The sequence below is a fragment of the Portunus trituberculatus genome, chromosome 14, assembly GCF_017591435.1.
Source record: "Portunus trituberculatus isolate SZX2019 chromosome 14, ASM1759143v1, whole genome shotgun sequence".
NCBI classification, from domain to species: Eukaryota; Metazoa; Arthropoda; class Malacostraca; order Decapoda; family Portunidae; genus Portunus; species Portunus trituberculatus.
Genome location: NC_059268.1, coordinates 20246145 through 20266683, shown reverse-complemented (window position 1 = coordinate 20266683; position 20539 = coordinate 20246145). Strand labels below are relative to the sequence as shown.

Here is a 20539-nt window from a genome sequence, read left to right as displayed (position 1 = left end):
CTCTCTCTCTCTCTCTCTCTCTCTCTCTCTCTCTCTCTCTTATTCGCTGTAACGCATTTTATCTTCTTCCTTCTCCTCTCTCCTTTACTCTCATCTCATTTTCTTTACTCCCCTCTTGCTTTCTTTCCTCCTCTCATTGCTCATTCTCCCAGTCACTCCTCGTTACTTTCTCATTTTGTCTCCTTGTCACTTCCTTCACCCTCTCTGTTCATTTTTTCCCTCTCCCTTCCACTTTCTTACCTCTAATCATTCCCTCTTCTCATCATTCACTTCATTACTTTTTCCCATTCTTACTTCCTGTCTTCTGCTCTTTTCCTTCATCTCCTTCACCTCCTTCGTCTTTTTTACCTTCCTTCAGTCATTTTTCCTTCCCCTCATCTTTCAATTACTCCCGTCACTCATTTTATCATCCTGTCTCCTTTCTTCCTTCCTTCCTTCATTCATTCATTCATTCATTTTATTCATTAATGTCTTACTTATTTTTCATTCGTTCTTTTTTTCTTTCCTTCTCTTTTTTTTTTTTTTTTTTTCCGTTTTGTAATGTTCTTGATTTGATTTGGGTATTCTTTATCATTCGTTGTGTGTGTGTGTGTGTGTGTGTGTGTGTGTGTGTGTGTGTGTGTGTGTGTGTGTGTGTGTGTGTGTGTGTTGTATCTGTCTGTCTGCCTATATGTTTGCATGTCACGCACACACACACACACACACACACACACACACACACACACACACACACACACACACACACACACACACCTTAACTCAATCAATACCAAGAGAGAGAGAGAGAGAGAGAGAGAGAGAGAGAGAGAGAGAGAGAGAGAGAGAGGTACACCGGCCCTTACTGTCCAGCCAACTTAAAGAGGCATTGGTCGAGAGGAAGAGAAGGAGGAGGAGGAGGAGGAGGAGGAGGAGGAGGAGGAGAGGTGTATTCAGGGACTTTCAGCCTCTGTTCCTCCCCCTCTTCCTCCTCCTCCTCCTCCTCCTCCTCCTCCTCCTCCTCCTCCTCCTCCTCCTCCTCCTCCTCCTCCTCTTCCTCCTCCTCCTCCTCCTCCTCCTCCTCCTCCTCTTCTTCCTCCTCCTCCTCCTTCTGTAGAGTCATTTACATCATCACTTCTCGATCGAACAAAGATAAAAAAAAACTCTCTTGGTCAACTCTTGCTATCATAAGTGCATCTGAGGAGGTTACTAGCCCGCCTCTTCCTCCTCCTCCTCCTCCTCCTCCTCCTCCTCTTTTTCCAAGCTGTTAAATTGCCAGCACACAGACGTAATTAATTATTGTGTGTGTGTGTGTGTGTGTGTGTGTGTGTGTGTGTGTGTGTGTGTGTGTGTGTGTGTGTGTGTGTCCATTCACCATTACTCTCTTACACTCGTCAACTACACATCACCACCACCACCACCACCACTACAAGCATCATCTTTATCTACCTATCCAATCCTTGTCCTTTCTTATCCAGCCATTCAATCCTTCTCCTTCCTTTTGTATTCCCTCATTACCACCACCACGTCTGCCTATCCACTGTTACTTCCTTTGTATTCCTTTACGTTTGTGTGTGCAGTCTAGGTGGAGCTGGAGACGACTCACTCCTTGTCTCCCTGTCTCCCTGTGCCCTTCTCCTTAACTCCACCGATGGATTTATTTAGCAGTGCCCTCTCCGCCCCTCTCCAGTCCTGCGCGAACGGCCACCTCGATTCTCTTTTCCCTAGCGTCTCTGCCTGTGGTGGCTCCTGGCGAGTGATAGATCCGTATTCCGAAACGCTTTGTTCTCTCACGACGACTGTTTTCCAAGGCCACAGAGATGCTTAGCCGTGTTCTCAAGAGTGTTTTTCCTTTTAATAATGTGTAAATGTTGATCTGTCACTTAATAGCACGTGACGTTTCATCTATAGTGTCTTTCCTCGCATCACTTCTACTACTTTCCAAAGACTATAGTTAAAGTGACATGAGTTTTCTTAATTAAGGGTCATGAAACAGATCAGTATTCAGAAACGCTTTGCTCTTTCACCACGACTGTTTTCCAAGGCCACAGAGATGCTTAATCGTGTTCTCAAGAGTGTTTTTTTTTTCCCTTTAACAATGTGTAAATGTTGATCTGTCACTTGAATCGTAAGAAAACACCCTTAAAAACACGTGACGTTTCAACTATAGAGTCTTCAATTCCTCGTATCGCTTCCACTACTTTCTAAAGACTATGAAGTGACGTACGAGTTTTTCAAGGGTCATGAAACCAACGGACATCATTATAAAGGAAAGAATGATATATAAACTCGCTAAGCCTCTTCGGTACTGAGACGCATTTTTACCATGAGTTTTATGTGATTTGACGATTTTATTGACATTAGGAAGGGTCTATGGAGGCGTGAAATTTGATAGCCACAGTCTTCACTATTTTAATCCCCACATAAGTTTCTGAAGCTTTATAAAATCACCAAATAATAACCAGAATGAATATAGAAACACGTCATAGTAGTGAAGGGGTTAACAATATAAATGACAAAGTATTCGGTAGGAGGAACGAGTATCAAGTTTAATAATAGCACTACCTCACTATAAATAACATCAGATGGATAAAAAAAAAAGGTTAATAAAAGAATGTGCCTGCGTCAGATTATTTTTAGCACAAAGTGAGATGCGAAAGCTGAGCCAACTGTCAGGTAATGAGGGGCGCTGCTTACCTCTGATCTGTGTCATTAGCCGGTGTATTTCTGTCCTGGCTACGTGGTAAGGTAGTGGCTCCTCTCTCTCTCTCTCTCTCTCTCTCTCTCTCTCTCTCTCTCAAACATACCCATGATATCTTTATTCTTCGACTTCTTCATGTCGTATCTTCAAACTCTGGTCGAAACACAACAGAAAGATGTGAGGACTTGATTCTAAAACATTTCTGGGTGACTCCACAACTTTTAAGACTAGTTTAAGTTACACGTTTTCAGTATTGTTTGTTTACGGTTCTAGTGGCATATTAGCAAGATTTCTATAGTATTTGCAAGATAAACAGCTTGAGAGAGTGTGTGTGTGTGTGTGTGTGTGTACGAGACATGTGTTCAGACTGCATGTATTGGCTCAGAGTACGTTTGAAGATCAAGGTCGACACTATTGATCACTTCCCAATAGGTCAATCTGTAATATTCATTGCTTTTTGGGGGTTCTGCAGTCTCCCTTTTTTTTTTGACAAACTAGGGTACAGAGAAAGGGAGAGAGGGCCGCTTACAGAAACGCTTTTTCTCTCAGCAGGACCATTTTCAAGGCCACAGGGATGATTAGCGAGGTTTTCAAGAGTGTTTCTTCAGTTAATAATGTAGAAATCTTGTCTCTCTGCCTTTATAAACGTAAAAACACCTTGAAAAATTCGTGTCAATTTAAATAAAGCTTTTGAAATAGTGGAGGTGAAGCACAGAAGTGTTTGAGAATACGAACCAATGAGAGAGAGAGAGAGTATCTGAGGGGAGGATTAACCATGACAGCCTCGCCAGTATTTCGTGATACGCGGCGACCCATCAAGGCTTTAGGAGGGCAAGCTGTGGATCATGCTCGGCCTTGGCAGGTGAATAGAGCCCTCCGTCACGCAGGTGTTGCCACGAGCGTCACTTGTCACCTGAGTTATGGGGCCGTGTCACTTCGTCTGCTCCGGTTGTTATTTTGAGCTTGTATGAGTGACTTGGTATTAAAATATAGGTGTTGTATGATCTATTTTCCTCTATTTTATTATTTTATTTTATTTTTATAGCGCGGTGAAGGACTAAGTCGTATCTGAGCTGATGGCATGCTTCACTGTTCTATTCTAGCGTGGTAGAAGTGACTTTTAACTCCAGTATCGTGTCTCGTTTTCATATATATTCTGGTTACTATTTGACGATTTTATACAGCTTCAGAAACTTATGTGGGGATTAGAATAGTAAAAATTGGCCATTAATCTCTCCATAGACCCTTCCTAATGCAAATCATACCCGAGAAATCATGATGAAAATGCGTTTCATTATGGAAGTACTTAATGGCAGGCTGTACGTAGAGTAAGTTACAAGTTGCAAGTCGTGTTTACATAAGAAAATGAAATGAGGGAAGCTGCAAGAGGCTGTCAGTTCCTGTATGAGCAAAGCTACTTAATTCCATCTATCATCCCCATCCATATACTTGTCTAATCTTCCTTTAAAAGCTCTCTATTAACTCAGCTCTAACATTATTACTGAGTCTCTTCCATTAGTTTAACCACTTCAGTATCATGAGGCATTTCCATATTCATTCTCCTTACTATTTGATGATTTTATACACCCTCAGAAGCTTTTGTTGGGGGTTAAAATAGTGAAGATTGTGGCCACTAATTTTCTAACCCCCATAGACCTTTCCTAAAGTCAATAAAATGGTCTAATCGTACACAAATCTCAAGGTAAAAAAAAAATGTGTCCCAGTACTGAAGGGATTAATCGTATATTCCTCTTTTCTCCACCAGAACGACACAGTGTCCACAGAAAAGTTCACATGGGAGATGTTCCTTCAGTTCTACCACAAGCTGACCAACAGGCTGGAGGTGGAGCGAGTCTTCTGCTCTCTGTAAGTGTACCTCGATCCCTCTGGCTGGTGTTAGAATCTCAAGGTCACTGGGTCTCAGTTTGAATGGTGTCCCAGGGAATGCATTGTTGTCAGATCTTGAGGAAAACCATGAGCTATCCTTGTAATAAGTACGTTGATCAGTAGAAAACAAATATTATTCACATCAAATCAATGACGTTATCAATAAACTACAATATGTTTTAAATTTAGGAGCCATTTTAACTCACTTTTCAGTCTGTGATCATATTCTGAATCTCTCTCTCTCTCTCTCTCTCTCTCTCTCTCTCTCTCTCTCTCTCACACAAGTTCATTTAAAGATTATGTACTTTATGTATGAATGTATTAGTGTCTATCAATTTACCTTTAAAAAACTGTAGTAAAAGGCATTGTGGCCCTAATGATACACTTTGATCCTTATGTAGTGAATTCCCATGTTCCTCTACAGCACAGACCAGGAGTACAATCCTGACCCAAAGTTCCGGCCCAGGGGGATGAACATTGAGCAGCTGGTGAAGTTTCTGAATGAGGAACAGAGAGACCCACGCCTCAATGAGATTCTGTACCCTTATGCTGATGCTGCCAAGGCCAAGGAGGTGATCCGAGACTATGAACCAGCCAAGGAGAATATTGCTAAGAGTAAGTGACAGAGAGAGAAAGGGAGAGAGAATGTAATGAAAGTAATAGTAGAGGGAAAGAGGAGAGAGAATGTACGTAGTAGCAGTAATGGTAGTCTTCTTCGTGAGACAGAGAGAGAGAGAGAGAGAGAGAGAGAGAGAGAGAGAGAGAGAAAGGGAGAGAGAATGTAATAGCAGTAACAGTAGTCTTCTTCATACGACCTTATTCCTAGTGTGTAGTTCGGTCAGTCACTCAAGTTTAGTTCTTTCATCTGTTTCTATTCATTATGTCCTCTTCTTGTTGTCTAAGTTTATTCATGTCAAGCTTTACCATGTCTTTCCATCTTATTCTCCATCTACCCAAACTTCTTCTCCCAGTAACAGGTATCAGCATTGCCTTCTTCACTGGTTCCTCCTCATTTCTCCTCTTCACATGTCCAAAAATATCTCAACCTTGCCTATCTTGCCTTCTCTTTTATACGGTCGAGCTTCACCACGTCTTTCCATCTTATTCTCTGTCTACCCAAACTTCTCCCCATAACTAGTATCAGCATTGCCTTCTTCACTGGTTCCTCCTCATTTCTCCTTTTCACATGTCCAAATTATCTCAAACTTACCTCTCTTGCCTTCTCTTTCATGGTACACACCTCACTCATGCTTATATCTTCACTTCCTCTCTCCATTCTCTGCTGACTCTTATTATCTTTAAGGGAACTGGCAGTCAAGTGGGCCTTTCTTCCATTATTTTTTGTTGCCCTCTTGCATGAAAAAACTCCTTCCTCAATGACAATACTAGTAGCACCAGTAATACCAACAAGGGACTATGATCTTCTTTCCTGTGTGTTCAGATGTGTTGAGCATCGAGGGATTCCTTAAGTACCTGATGTCAGACGAGAACACTGTGATTTCTATGGAGATGGCAGACCAGTACGCCGACATGGAGCAGCCTCTCTCACACTACTTCATCAACTCATCCCACAACACATACCTCACAGGTGGGTGGCTCCACTGCTGACTCAAGGCATGACAGGGAGTGGTTGTCCTTGTGAAACCAAACTCATGTGTACCTTAAATTTGTTTCTATTTGTAATCTTGATATGATGTTTTTTAACCCCTTCAGTATCATGACACTCATGTAGTGATTAAAATAGTGAAGACTGTGGCCACTAATCTTCTGACATCCATAGACCATTCCTAATGTCAGTAAAATAGTCTAATCATATACAAATCTCAAGGTAAAAATGTGTCCCAGTATTGAAGGGGTTAAACTTGAGAAATAGTCTTATGTATATATGGTACTTTTATGTACAGATTCTTCCCTTAAATAGAGCAGGATGTTTATGAAAAGTAGAAGCAAATTACAGGAATAAGAGTGAATAGTGCCTTGTCTGACCCAGCCCTTGATAGACTAAGTACTTGGTTACCACAAGACTGCTTTCAACCCTCCAATCCACTGCTTTCCCAGGCCACCAGTTCACGGGCAAGGCCTCAATAGAGATGTACAGGCAGTGTCTCCTGGCCGGCTGCCGCTGTGTGGAGCTGGACTTCTGGAATGGCAAGCTAGAGGAGCCTGTCATTGTCCACGGCTTCACTCTCGTGCCAGAAATCAGTGCCAAGGTTTATTTTAATTTATTTACTTATTGTTATTATTCTTTGTATGTCAAGAAGTCCATAAAATTGAACTTATACATTGTTATCTGTTCATACTTTTTATTGTGTCTATATGGTAATGTCTCACTTGCAGGATGTGATAGAAAGTATTGCCGAGTCTGCCTTCAAGACCTCTGACTGGCCTGTGATTCTGTCCTTTGAGAACCATTGCAACCCTCGCCAGCAGGCCAAGATTGCCAACTACTGCAGAGAGTTCTTTGGCGACATGTTGCTGGACTCTCCACTGGATAACTTCCCTGTAAGTTTGGAGAAGCTGTGGGTGAAAAGTTCTTGTTGTGAGCGATTTACCTTGTTCAAATTAAATTGGGGAAGTCTCTGTTTTGCTTGACTGTTCATTAGATAACTTGAGTGTAAGGCCTGCATTCTAAAACACTTAGTTCTCTCACCATCACTGCTTTCTAAAGGCTCCAGTTGAATATACTAGTGATTTTAAGAGTCTTTTTATAGTTCTGGTGATAGATTTGTAAGATTTCTAGTTTATTAAAAGGAGAAACTGTCTTAAAAACCCAGCTAGTTGTCGCTGTGGTCTTGGAAAATTGTCCTTGTGAGAGGGAAAGGCATTTCTGAATATGGGCGTAAATATGGAGATGCAGTGGGTGAGGAGTTACTACCATGAGGGACATCTAGTACTGAGGAAGCTTGGAGACTAGTGTATACTGTATTATTCATCTTCCTAGAATCACACAATCCTTTCTCTTTCCAGCTGGAGGCCGGTGTTCCTCTGCCAAGCCCAAAGGTCTTGAAACGTAAAATCATCATCAAGAACAAGAAGAAGCACCGTACACACCACCACACCAAAGTGAACACACAGCCCAGCCACTCCCAGTTCCACGTGGATCTGAACCCCATCACACAGCCAAGGCCCACAGAGATGCAGGGCAACGGTGAGATCCCCAGACCTCTAATGGAGAAGGAAGGCTCCAGGGATTCCTCAGAGGAAGAGAATGAAGTAGCTAATGGTGAGTGTTTCTTCAGTGGCTCTCGTTTTCAGCTTTAGTTAACATGAAACAAGAAATCCCTTATATTTGATCACGTCTACCATTTAGCTTCAACACAAGAAGATAGTTAATTGTAGTCTCCAGGGATCTGTTCTTCCAAATGGCTATAATGAATGTTCTTATTTTACCATAAGACTGATAAGATGTACACAGTCTGGTATGAAATGACTGTGATGAGGAAAGAGAGCCATAATATTTAATGAAGGAATTCGGAAGGGACTAAAAGGATGAATTCCATAAAGATGTCAATTTATACCAAGTTCAGTGTAGGTCGGAGATGGTTGATGGTCTCTGGGTACAGTCATATGAGCAACACAGCCTTGCCACAACTCAGGCCTTGCTGGGTTGCATGTGACTGTGTTTGTAATGATAGTGATGCCAAAAGGAGGGTGGTAAATATACTGATAAGGAAAAATACACAGTGATTTGATAGCAGACATGATAAGTTCCTTGCCTCCTGACTTTTGGCATGGTGCAGGTGGAATATTTAGTGTTAAGACATGTGTTTGTGTACATTGGTCACACATAGAGGGTCAGTAATGCAAGGAGATAGGAGAGTAGAGGCAGTTATTCATAAATTTAGTATTTTTCCCTGTACTTTCATTGCCCTGTGATATTGTGTGATTCTGTATACATATCTGGTTTGATGATAACTGTGTCTAACTTTTGCATTCATGAATATTGATATGATGGTAAATGATTGATATATAATGATGAGTGTTAGTATGATAAGCATGATAATGATTGGCAGCATTACCTGTTAGTTTAACTTGGCTAATCTGAGTCATTCTTGACCCAGCTTTTCCTCACCTGGCCAGGCTGATAGGTAAGACATGAATGTAGTGTTTCACCCTTCATATGTTCCCGTCACAAAGGTGGAAGCATGTTAGTGCTATGAGGTGTTCCGCAAGACTGATGCTCGACACGATAAAAACACATCAGTTTTGCAAGAAAATTAAAAACTGTGCATCTTTTTACCACATTGTAATTGCAGCAGAGTGGATGCTCACCCTTTCTCCAGTAAACTACTGTGTTAATACTGTATGTAGCCATAATGCATGAAGCAGTGACAGCCCCCTCCTTTCTGGCACCATGTACAGGTAACTTGTAGCCCTTAGCTGACAGTCTGTGTTCACTGCTGGCCACTGTCCTGGCTGGCACACTCAGGCTGGGCTCAGTCATGTCTTCTTACATGAAAAAAAAGAGTATGCATGCAAAATATTACAGAAATTCACTGAAATGAAAGGTTGCATTATGATTGAGCCCTCGCGTGAGTCCCTGCCAGCCATCCGTACTGTATGTAGACCATTACAAGCCACTCTGTTACCCGGGAATGGTTACTACATGTATTACTTTAGGCAGGGCAGTTGTGGGAACCAGATCTTCCTGATAGATAACATAGTGACAACAGCGGCGACACAATACCTTCATTCTTTTCAACTCTGGACACTGCCATCATGAAGGATCCAGGATAAACAGTAGGATAAAAATACAAAATAAATTATGGTCAAATTTAATGCATTCATAATCTAAATATACCTTAATTATGTGCTTATTAGTGTTTACTTTTGAATTTTCTTTGAGATATTTACACTGTCTTCTCATCCTAGATCCTTGATAATGCGACAGTCTTTATGCCAACACATGAGGAGGTAATAAAGACACTGCCACTGCACTCGCTATGTTATTTATCTGTTACTGTAAGAGGAATGAACTGGGAATCTTGGTATTGAGATGTTAATGTTCCTGCTGTGGGCGCCCTGTTCCTCTGTCTCTGCCCGCCCCAGCCAGCATCATGCCTTCAGTTGTTAATAGGGCTCTCCTTGGTGCTCCTCATCCTTGAAGTGTTGAGATGATTGGTGTTGCCTTATATTGGTACTTATTCACACTGTCTATTAAACATGAGGTTTTTCTGGCTAATTCAGTGTACTCTAATTGTTGAGGGACCTATATTTGTTATTTCCTTATTGCATCAGTTCCCTTTTATGAAACCTAATACTGTCAAACTATGCCTCACTCATTAAGGTGCGAAAATGTTGCTGTGTTTTTGTCAGTCTTCAGAAATGCTTTGCTCTCTGTCTCTCTCACTCACACCACGACTATTTTCAAAGGCCACAGGGACAGTTAACCAGGCTCTCCTGTTACTAGCATAAAGATCCTGTTAATCTGTCACTAGAACCATAAAAAAGTACCCTTAACCCATTCAGTACCAGGACATGCTTTCATATTCATTCTGGTTAGTATTAGGCAATTTTATACAGCTTCAGAAACTTATGTGGGGGATTAAAAAAAGTGGAGACTATGGCCATTAGTCTTCTGAGCTCCATAGACCCTTCCTTATGCAAATAAAATCATCTAATCACACACAAATCTTATGGAAAAAATGCATGCCAGTACTGGAGGGGTGAAATAAGAGCCTGCATCATTTCAACTAGAGCCTTTTGAATATAGTGAAGGTGTGACGCTGAAGAGTTGCAGAATACAGGCGTTAGAAACATCAGCGGGTATACAGTATTCAACTCCAGCCTTTTAGCTCTTGACTCTTCACTTGCAACATTTTCCACCTGTGAGTGATGTGGTGCTATAGATAAGCCTTCTTGCCACTCATGTTCTGGCACACACAGGTTTATCTTAAGGGAATGTCATGTGAATTGTTTGAATGTTTGTGAGGAGCCGTTTTCTAGTTGTATACATAACCTCAGCAGACTTCAATGTTTCCAGTTATTGTATTTCATTATTGTTATCTGTTTCATTTCTTTTTTTTTTTTTTTTTTCATAATTGATCAGTTTGTTTCTGTGTTTATTTGTATATTTATTTATTGATCTACTTTTCATGTCTAATTTCATTCTTTTATTCATCAATTTTATACATTCACATTTATTCTGGTCATTTTTTCTTATTTTTTCTTTTCTTTTCTATTTTTTGCTTCTATGAGAGATGTGATTTGTTTTTTTCATAACTAATCAGTTGTTTCTGTATTTATTTATTCATATATTCTTCATATCTAATTTCCTTCTTTTAAAACTGGTTATTTTTTCTTATTTTTTTCTTTTCTTTCTGTTTTTTGCTTCTATGAGAGGTGTATTGAGGTGGCAAGGCAACTGTACCCTGCATTGGTGTTCCTCTAGATAAGTGTCATTTGTGTGATTCCCAGCATGAGGCAGAACTTCCTTACCACTCAAGACTAAACTCCATTGTGCAGTATCACAGTTGCTGTTGAGTATATACTGTCAGTTTTAACCCACCACATTGTAATCTGACTGTATGGCTCATATTCTGAAACATCTTCCTCTCTCAACAACTATTTTCAAAGGCCACAGGTATAATTAGCTTGGTTTTTAAGTGTGTTTCTCCTATTCATGCTGCAAAAATCTTATTATGTCACTAGAGCCATCAAAGCACCCGTAACCTCTTCAGTACCATGACACATTTTCATATTTATTCTGCTTACTATATGGTGATTTTATACAGCTTCAGAAACTTAATGTATGGATTAAAATAGTGAAGACTCTAGCTATTTATCTTCTGAGCTCCATAGAGACTTCCTAATGTAAATAAAATCATCTAATCACACTCGAAACTCATGGTAAAAATGCGTCCCAGTAATGAAGTGTATTTTCTGTTGAGGCCTTTTGAGAGTAATGGATATGCCAGAAGGAATGTTTCAAAATATTTTCCAATGTATGTACTTGTACTAATGTAAGACTGGGAGGTGTTCTAGATCTCCTTCAAAGTGTCCTTTATATGTGTTCCTCTGTGTGTAATATATGGCAGTGTTTCCAGTACAACACCACAGCAGCATGACAGTAGGAATTAGTTCAAGGCTGGGGAAGCTGTGCACTACCACCACCATCACGATCACCACAGCAAGTACACCCAGCCTTCTCAACAGCCCTGCCCTGCCCTGCCTTGCCCACCCCAGCCCTGCCCAGCTCACTGCATTCAAACCCTCAAAGATGCATTTCTCCTTGTAGCACTAGAGGAAGAGAGGGAAGAGTGCCATTTAAGTGTTATTCTGCTGTAAGGAGTCATCATTGTGTGTATTTGTTCATCACCACCACCACTTTGTCCCATTTGAAGTCAGAGCAAGATGGGAGGTAAAAACTGAATGGAGAGGAATTTAGACAATGCTGCAGTTTAGTTATATTTGAGTAGTGAGGTTCATGGTGCTGATATTGTTGATAGTATGCTCTATTTTGATGTGCTGCTTATATCATTCACAACATGTAAAGAAATTCGAAAAGAAATTCTAAAGCACACCTGATTTAGATTTCACAGCCAGAACTTGTGTAAATAACTGATAATCTCATTGTATTTCATTTAGAGTGTGTGTCATTCAGTCCTTCAGATTTGGGATATATAAGAACATGCAAACCACACACATTCATTGTCTTATTCTTTGCAAAATATTGTATGGACATCAACCTGAAGTTATTATGGCATTCTTTGGTGAAGTATTTAAGATTATTTATCTATCACTCAACAGCAGCAGTCCAAAGAGTTGCAAGCCTTGTGGTGCTACTGAAATATTATCATGAGTCTGTCTTTCTAATGTTCAAAGAGTCCATGGCTAGCCTTTAATCTCCTCAGTGCCAGGATTCATTTCCATATCAATTCTGGTTAGTATTTGGTTTTGTACAGCTTTAGAAACATATGTTGGGATTAGAATAGTAAAGACTCTGGGCTATTAATCTTTTGACCTCCATAGACCCTTCCTAATGTTCCTAATGCAAATAAAATTGTCTAATTATACCCAAAAAATCAAGGCAAAAATGTGTCTCAGTATTGAAGGGGTTAAGAATCACTGGAGCCATTTTTATCATGTGGTTGAGTTTTTACGAGTTTCATATGGTACATACCAACACTTACTGTCTGTCTGGCTCTCATTAGGCACCACTGTAATATGTTGTTGATTTTTTTTTGTATGAGGAAATATCAACAATCTGTAAATTTCTTTGTGTATTCAGTGGATGAGAAACATTTCTTGAATGGAATATTGATCATGTGTGAAATGTGTTTATATATAGCTGTGTTCCTCATCCCTTAAACAATAGAAGAGATAATTACAATGAATATCAGAACACATTATGATACTTAAAACATGTGTAGCATAAATTAATGAAACCTTTGTAAGTGTTTAATCTCTTCAGTACCAGGATGCATTTTCATATTCATTCTGGTTGCTATTTGATGATTTTACACAGCTTCAGAAACTTATGTAAGGATTGGAATAGTGAAGACTCTGACCATTAATCTTCTGACTGCCATAGACCCTTATAATGTCAATAAAATCATCTAATCATACCCAAAACTCCTGGTAAAAATATATCCCAGTACTGAAGGTGTTAACATAATCTCACCTTTTTCATAATGGCACACCTCATTTACCATGCTCAACATTTAATCTAACCATAAAGTATCATTGAAACTTCATAATCCCTACAGGAGAAATACCGGACGGAGGAGGAGGAGAGGATGTGGAGAGTTCCAGCTCAGACGAGGAGAATCCACTCACACTGGACGACATACAAGAGCAGGGATCCACCAATCCTGTAAGCAATGTGACTTGTTGGGGTGGGAAGGGAAAGAGTGTGGTTCATGTTGGCAAAGCAGAGAATAGCCTTGATGTAATTCAGTTTTAGCTTGAGATTAGATGGAATGAAAGTGCATGATTTCCTCCTCTAAGAAGTACTATAGTCTGTCTTCTGTAAAATGGCTCCTGGATTTAAAACGTATCGTAGCTTATTGATAATGTAATTGATTTGATTTGAATAATACTTGTTTTCTGTTGATCAGCACACTACTTACAAGGATAGCTCACAGTTTTCCTCAAGATTTGACAACCATGCATTCCTTGAGACACCATTCAAACTGAGACCCAGGAGCCACTTTAGGGTAGACAGATATAACATAGGCCAGTATTTTTAAACACTCCTGCACTTCAACTTCACTACTTTCAAAAGACTACAGTACTTGAAGTTACATGAGTTTTCAAGGATGTTTTTACAGTTATTGTGACAGATGAACAAGACTTCTATACTACAAACACGAGAAACAGTCTTGAGAACCCAGTTAGTTATCTTTGTGGCCTTTGCAAATAGTTGTGGTTAGAGAGCAAAGTAACTAATGGAGAAACATTATAAACTCAGATACTGTATGTAGCAAGCAGTTAAACACACTTGCATACACAGATGATCCTATGAGGTGCAGATTGTGATAGTAGTGGTGACATAAGATTCAGAAGTGACATGGAAAGAGGAGTTCTGTATTTCATGTCTGTTTTATCTTTCCCAGGAGCAAGGAGGGGATGCAGAAGAGGAAGCTGGAGCAGAAATATCAGCTCTAGTCAATTACGTTCAGCCAGTTCACTTCCACTCCTTTGAGGCATCCGAAAGTGAGTTGCCATGTGTAAAATCATGAGATTTGTTGTATCTAGGAATAGGGAGGAGGTGTGTTTCATGCAGGGATTGCTATGTATAAGTCTGATGTCTTCCTGCAACCTCCCTTATTTACTTATGTTCTTGTGTTCTAATCCATATTTGTTAGATGTTCAACTCTGAAACACTCCTTTTCTATCTGAGGAATTCATTTTTTCTCATTTTTATACATACAATAACAGTGAAAAGGTAATGATTGGAAACAGAAATGTATAAAATCTAGGATTACTTGTTTACATCTACTGATAGAGACAAGATGAGGGACAGTAACATTTCCCCAAAGCACTGCTAATGGCACTGTCTTTTGGCTTCCAGAGAGAAACAAGAGCTATGAAATGTCATCCTTTGTTGAAACACAGGCCAGCAACCTTCTAAAGGAGTCCCCAATTGAGTTCGTCAACTACAACAAGCGACAGTTGTCTCGAGTGTACCCCAGAGGAACTCGAGTCGACTCCTCCAACTTCCTCCCTCACCAATTCTGGAATGCTGGGTGTCAGCTGGTGGCCCTCAACTACCAGAGCCTTGGTAGGTCATGGCTCCTGTGTGTCAGTGCAGTACCGGTGGCAGAGACTGTGTCTATGAGAGAGAGAGAGAGAGAGAGAGAGAGAGAGAGAGAGAGAGAGAGAGAGAATCATACCACAAAAATTACTGAATATCCAATCTTTACACAAGTACCAATTAGATTTTTCATAGAACTCAGGAAACTTTTAAGAATCGCCTTCACAAGACTTAATGAGTGTGGTGTCTTCAATCAAGAATCACATGTTTCAGATCTGGCCATGCAGTTGAACCTTGGCATCTTTGAGTTCAATTGCCGGTCAGGATACTTACTGAAGCCTGACTTCATGAGGAGACCTGACAGAAGGTTTGATCCCTTTGCTGAGGCCACCGTGGACGGCATCATTGCTGGCACTGTGTCTGTTAAGGTGAGCAGTACCACTCGCCTGAAGTGTTCAGGGATACACCTTTCTGTCACTGCATTTTTCACCTGCTTAGGACAAACTGTACATATGATTTATCCTGTCTGAACGGAAATACCATATGCCAACTAGAGTCCCATTTTCAGAGATCAATTGGGTATTATGTTATGTGTCTCAGCATTTTTGAGTAAGACTAATCCTGGATATTTCTTTTTAGTCATGCAAGAGGGGAAGCTTTCCAAGGGCAACAAAAAAGTAAAAAAAAGGCCCACTTGATTGCCAGTTCCCTAAAAGAGTCATAGAGTTAACCAAAATATCTAGTACAATAAAGTAGCTAACAGCTTTAATGATTTGCAGGTTATATCAGGGCAGTTTCTGTCTGACAAGCGGTGTGGCTGCTACATTGAGGTGGAGATGTATGGGTTGCCGGCAGACACTGTGCGTAAGAAGTTCAAAACCAAGATTGTGCAAAACAACTGTATAAATCCAGTGTGGGACGAGGAAACATTTGTATTTGAGAAGGTTAGTGTTGAGTCAAGCTTGTAGTGTCTCATCCTTTAGAGTTAATTTGTCATATTTATCTTTAAAGTTTTGAATGCTTGATGTGCACATAACTTTGCTTGCTCTGTCAGAAATAATGTATCTCCTTACATCTTTGTTTGCTGCCTTTTTTATCATAAGTCTTTTAGTGTATCCTCTCAGTGTTGGCAGCTGCTGCATCACAAAATCCATAACATCAGCATATTCTTTTCTTTCTGCACATCCATTCATCAAGATCACTTTATGCCACTTTCATCTCTGTAGTGGTAGGAGCTTCAGTGTGTCAAGCCTTTTTTATGTAACTGTAGCCAAACCTCACTGGTGACTCACTTGACAGGTGGTGTTGCCTGAGTTGGCCACGCTGAGGATAGTGGCATATGAGGAGGGTGGCAGGGCGAGTTTAGGCCACAGAGTGCTGCCTATCGTTGGCCTCAGACCGGGCTACAAACACATCACGCTGCGGAATGAGGCCAGCCAGCCACTGGGCATCTCAACACTCTTCTTATATGTCAAGGTAGGTGGTGGACACAACATTATAGACTCAGATACTGTATGTAGCAAGCAGTTAAACACACTTGCATACACAGAGGTGGAGATTGTGATATAAGATTCAGAAATGACATAGGCTTCTCATTACATTATCTACCTTTATGTATACCAAGTCTTGTTCATGTATCCAAATATCTTAGAGACGTGGTATGAGATGTATTTTTGTATTATTTTAGTAGTGATTTGCTCACAGTCCTTTCCTTTCTTTAGGTTGGGGATTATGTGCCACGCAGTCTCATTGACCTTGCTGAGGCCTTGGCGAACCCTATCAAGTACGTGAGTGAGATGGACAAGAGGGCAAAGCAACTGGAAGTGTTTGATGATGATGAAGACACAGAGGTGAGATGGAGCACAGCATTCATCACTGCTTCCCTATTTCTTCCATATATGTCCATGATTATTCTTTCTTCTTTCCTTCCTTCATTCTGCTCACCTTCACTTTGAGGAGTAGATAATTTGATTTTTTTTAGGTCAAGGAAACAGAAGAGGCAGGCAAGAAGTTACAGAGTTTACCTTAGTAATTATTTCACTTAATTGACAATCTTTTTTAGGTCAAAGAAACAGGTAGGGCAGAAAATTCCAGAGTTTACCTGAGTTACCACTTCACCTGACTGACAACATACAACACACACTCCTAATGCTCCTATGAACCTGAATCTCCCATAGTAATGCTGAACCTACCTTTGCATTCACAACAGGAAGGCAGAGACAAGGTTATGGAAACAGGCAGGGCAGAGAGTTCCAGAGTTTACCCGAGTTACCTATCACTTCACCTGACTGAGAACACATACTAATAATGCTCCTATGAACACAAACCTCCCATAGTAAGTTAGTAACCCTGGACATCCATTTGCATTCACAGCGGGAGGGTGGAGACAAGGATGTTCCAGAGGCGCCTAGCAAACAGCGCGATTCCTTCAGGATGAGTCAGGGGGCTGGCGGGGATAGCTCTCTGGGCACTGGGGAGGATGGGCAGAAAGGAGCGGCCAGAACCAAGAGTAACGGGGAGGTTCCTGACAGCACCAGTACGCGTGAGAGCACACCACTCGGCCCACGTAAGTAGCGGCTGTGAGTGGCGTGGCTGTGGTGGTTCTGTAGGGCTGCGAGGCTCTTGCTTATCTGCTTTTTGTTTGTGAAGATCGTGGTGGGTGGCCAGTAGTGCATGGAAGCAGTGCAGCATTTCAGAGCAGAGCCATTTCTAGCTGACTGATTCAATTATCATTATGTCCTCTGCTTTTTTATTTATGCATTTAAAGGGTTCCTGCTTTTCACTTGTAGAGACGTTATTATTATTACTGTTATTGTTATCATTATATTTCTGCATTCCAGATATTTATTTTTTTAGTTTTGATAGCTTTTACTTTGATGATGACGTGCATAAGGAGACACTCAAGTTACCGATGTGGTGAGCAAGTTTATTTATTTCATTTATGTTTATTTCAATATTTATTTTATCCGATTGGTCGTCCATTTTGACTTATTTTATCAATTTATTTACTTATTTGTTTTATTCTTTTATTTTTTGTATCTTTATTTCACTTTTTTTTATATCTTTTTATTCATTTTATTTTGTTTTATTATTCTTTTTATCAACTTATGTGGTTTTATGTCACGGATTCATTTCATTGACTTTGTTTTTCAAATCTTATGCATTCATTTATTGGTACACCTACAAATCAGCCATCTTCTCTTATTACTGGTGGCAAACTTGGAAATATATTGTCAAAAGTCTTTTTTTTTCCAGGCCAATGAAACTGATGATAAAAGAAAATTCACCCTTTTCACTATGGACTAACTTTTTATATATACTTTTTTTTTTTTTTTTTTTTTTTACCATGAGGGCTTTTCACGGGAATTTATGGGCTAAAGGTGGTACTTTTTTTGGGTACCTTCTATCTCAAAGCCCACCCGCTTGGAAACCGTTGCCCCGAGTAAGGAAGCCCTAACTGGCATTATTTACATTGATTAGCTTTCCTTTCCCAAGCTGAGATAATATCATCTGCATTCACCTTACACACTGTTGACGGTAGGCATGATGGGGTGGAGACTTGAGGTTAAGAGAAAAGAGGGAGGAATGAGAGGAGGTGAAGCAATGAAAAACTCATGTCATTCACATCAGGTGGTGAGGGAGTGACTGAGGAGTGAGAGAACAATTGGTGTACTTTCTCACTTGTTACGTTAGACTGAGAATCATTAGAACCATTACCGAGAATTAACGAGAATATTTAAAGAAAAGAGAATCAATAGGATCATTATTAAGAATCAGGAAGTATAGATTACCAACAAACCAGTCAGTAGTTTCCACACCAGCTGCTTCTGAAAACTACACCTTAGACAAATGTTTCTAAGCCATTTCATACACCAACACACAACATTTGCTAAGCGGCAGGTCATTAGAAGCAGCAGTGTCAGTAACATTTCCCATTCTGTGCATATCTATACTTTGCTGCCGTCACAAGCACACCAGCTTTAGCACTTATATATATTTTTCCTATTTTTATACTTTTCTGTTTGATTTGGTCAGCATTACCACCAACATGTTCTCACAGATCTGCATCAAGTGTTCAATGGTGACTGTGGTCTGTTCCTAAATGCAACTCGCCAATATGTACTTTGTTTTGCTCAAGGCTCGTGAATTTCCTCATAGGTTAAGGTCATAGGCATTCATACTTTCCTTTGCTGAGTGCTTGCTTGCCATGATGGATGCACTGCCACAGTACAAGAAGCATGTTACTACAGTACATATCACTCTGTAAGGGAGCAAATACAAGGTTGAGGTCATGGCTAAGGATTGAAGTGGCAAATGGGAGCCACTAAGTAATGCCACGTGCTATTCATCTTATGTAAAGCTAGTGTAGAGAATGTCAATGGATATAGCTGAGAATTTGTCATATGCAGAAGTGGCCAGCTCTGTTCTGTACTTATTGTAAACTTCAAGAGCTGATCATGGAAAGGTTAACAGAGAAGACGCCTTTGGATTGAGTGCATTGGTGAAGTGATGAAGACACATTGCTGTTTTAGCCATGGAGGAGGTGGAAAAGGACACTTAAGTACGTTGAAGGGAAACAGAATCTCAGTGGCTCAACAGTAGAACATAAGAACTTAAGGATTTGAAACTTTGACATTATGAGGAAGGGAAATTGATGTTCAAGGAAAGGAGTGTACATCAATAGTGAAGAATCCCCAACTCTCATGTCAGTAAGTAATGTCTTCATATAGTTGACAGAATAGAAGTAAAAGAAATGAGAGAATTAATTATGAAGAGCATAAAGGAGTTAGAAATTACTGTGAATGAGTATATGATGAATAGAACATTGAGCCAAGATAAAGAAAAAGAGGTAGTGATGGTATTTTTCAGCTCACATTACATTACTACCAATACAGATCACTTTTGATCATTTACTACACTTTACTTTGAACAGATCACACTTGGCACTTTTCATAGAGCAAAGAAAACATTCCTGGGTACATAAGGACTTCAGAAAACAAGGGAAGCTGCAAGAAGCCATCTGGCCTAGACGTGGCAATCCCTGTACTTAACTAACTCACTTTTTGTATGTATGGATGATTGGTACGGGAGTAACTAGACTTTATGTATATATCAAACAAGCCCACAACAGTAGGGAACCAGGGGGAGGGTTGGATTATTCAACACAAGTGAACAGTAGTGCCTGTCAAGCAAAATACTCCCAACATGTGCATCATTCTTGCCCTCATTCAGAAATTCATGTAACACCAGGCATTTCATAACAGTGAAGGTGTACATATGTCCCCCCCTGCCATGTCTGGGAGGAATGTAGCAGGCACCACTGTCCATACATACTCCCTCAGTTCAATAGACACCAGAGAGAGAAGCAGACCAAAGCAGCTCCCACAACCAACTAACTTCATTGAGTGGTCTTGGTCCTCAGGTCGCGAGAACTCTATCACACCCAGGGTTCCCTTAAAGCAAAGTGAAGACAAGCCTGACCGGGATAAGGAGGGTTCTCTGACTCTCCTAGGTACATGACAGTGAGATTTCACAGCAGTTCTGTATTGGCTTGATTTGTGTTTGACCAGTGGTGTAGCATGGCACTGATCCTTAATTGTTTTGCTAGCTTTCTCACACCCAGCACTGCACATACCAAGGTACCATACTGAGTTGACATGATCAGCATCCATCTACCCCCTTCATTTATAATACTATTAATTGAAGATCTCGTTAACTTTAATTCAGTTCAACATTGTGATTATTTGCCTCAGTACTTTTACGTTGCCGACTGATAA

At 40.3% G+C, this 20539-nt stretch overlaps 1 protein-coding gene across 7 annotated transcripts in view; it reads left to right on the top strand.

The window, feature by feature from the left end:
- Positions 1 to 20539, top strand: part of LOC123503811 (1-phosphatidylinositol 4,5-bisphosphate phosphodiesterase classes I and II-like) — a 256990-nt gene that overhangs the window by 221582 nt on the left and 14869 nt on the right. For 3 of the 7 annotated variants that reach the window (XM_045253843.1, XM_045253845.1, XM_045253846.1), the window contains 16 exons: positions 4443 to 4543; positions 4989 to 5179; positions 6006 to 6152; positions 6623 to 6774; positions 6902 to 7066; positions 7532 to 7787; positions 8626 to 8652; positions 13273 to 13379; positions 14122 to 14221; positions 14580 to 14789; positions 15036 to 15190; positions 15542 to 15706; positions 16062 to 16238; positions 16484 to 16612; positions 17136 to 17328; positions 20185 to 20274. In XM_045253843.1, coding sequence (XP_045109778.1) covers positions 4443 to 4543; positions 4989 to 5179; positions 6006 to 6152; positions 6623 to 6774; positions 6902 to 7066; positions 7532 to 7787; positions 8626 to 8652; positions 13273 to 13379; positions 14122 to 14221; positions 14580 to 14789; positions 15036 to 15190; positions 15542 to 15706; positions 16062 to 16238; positions 16484 to 16612; positions 17136 to 17328; positions 20185 to 20274 — 2365 coding nt within the window. The remainder of the gene's footprint in view (positions 1 to 4442; positions 4544 to 4988; positions 5180 to 6005; positions 6153 to 6622; positions 6775 to 6901; positions 7067 to 7531; positions 7788 to 8625; positions 8653 to 13272; positions 13380 to 14121; positions 14222 to 14579; positions 14790 to 15035; positions 15191 to 15541; positions 15707 to 16061; positions 16239 to 16483; positions 16613 to 17135; positions 17329 to 20184; positions 20275 to 20539) is intronic. The other 4 variants (XM_045253844.1, XM_045253848.1, XM_045253847.1 and 1 more) reach the window with 3 other exon arrangements.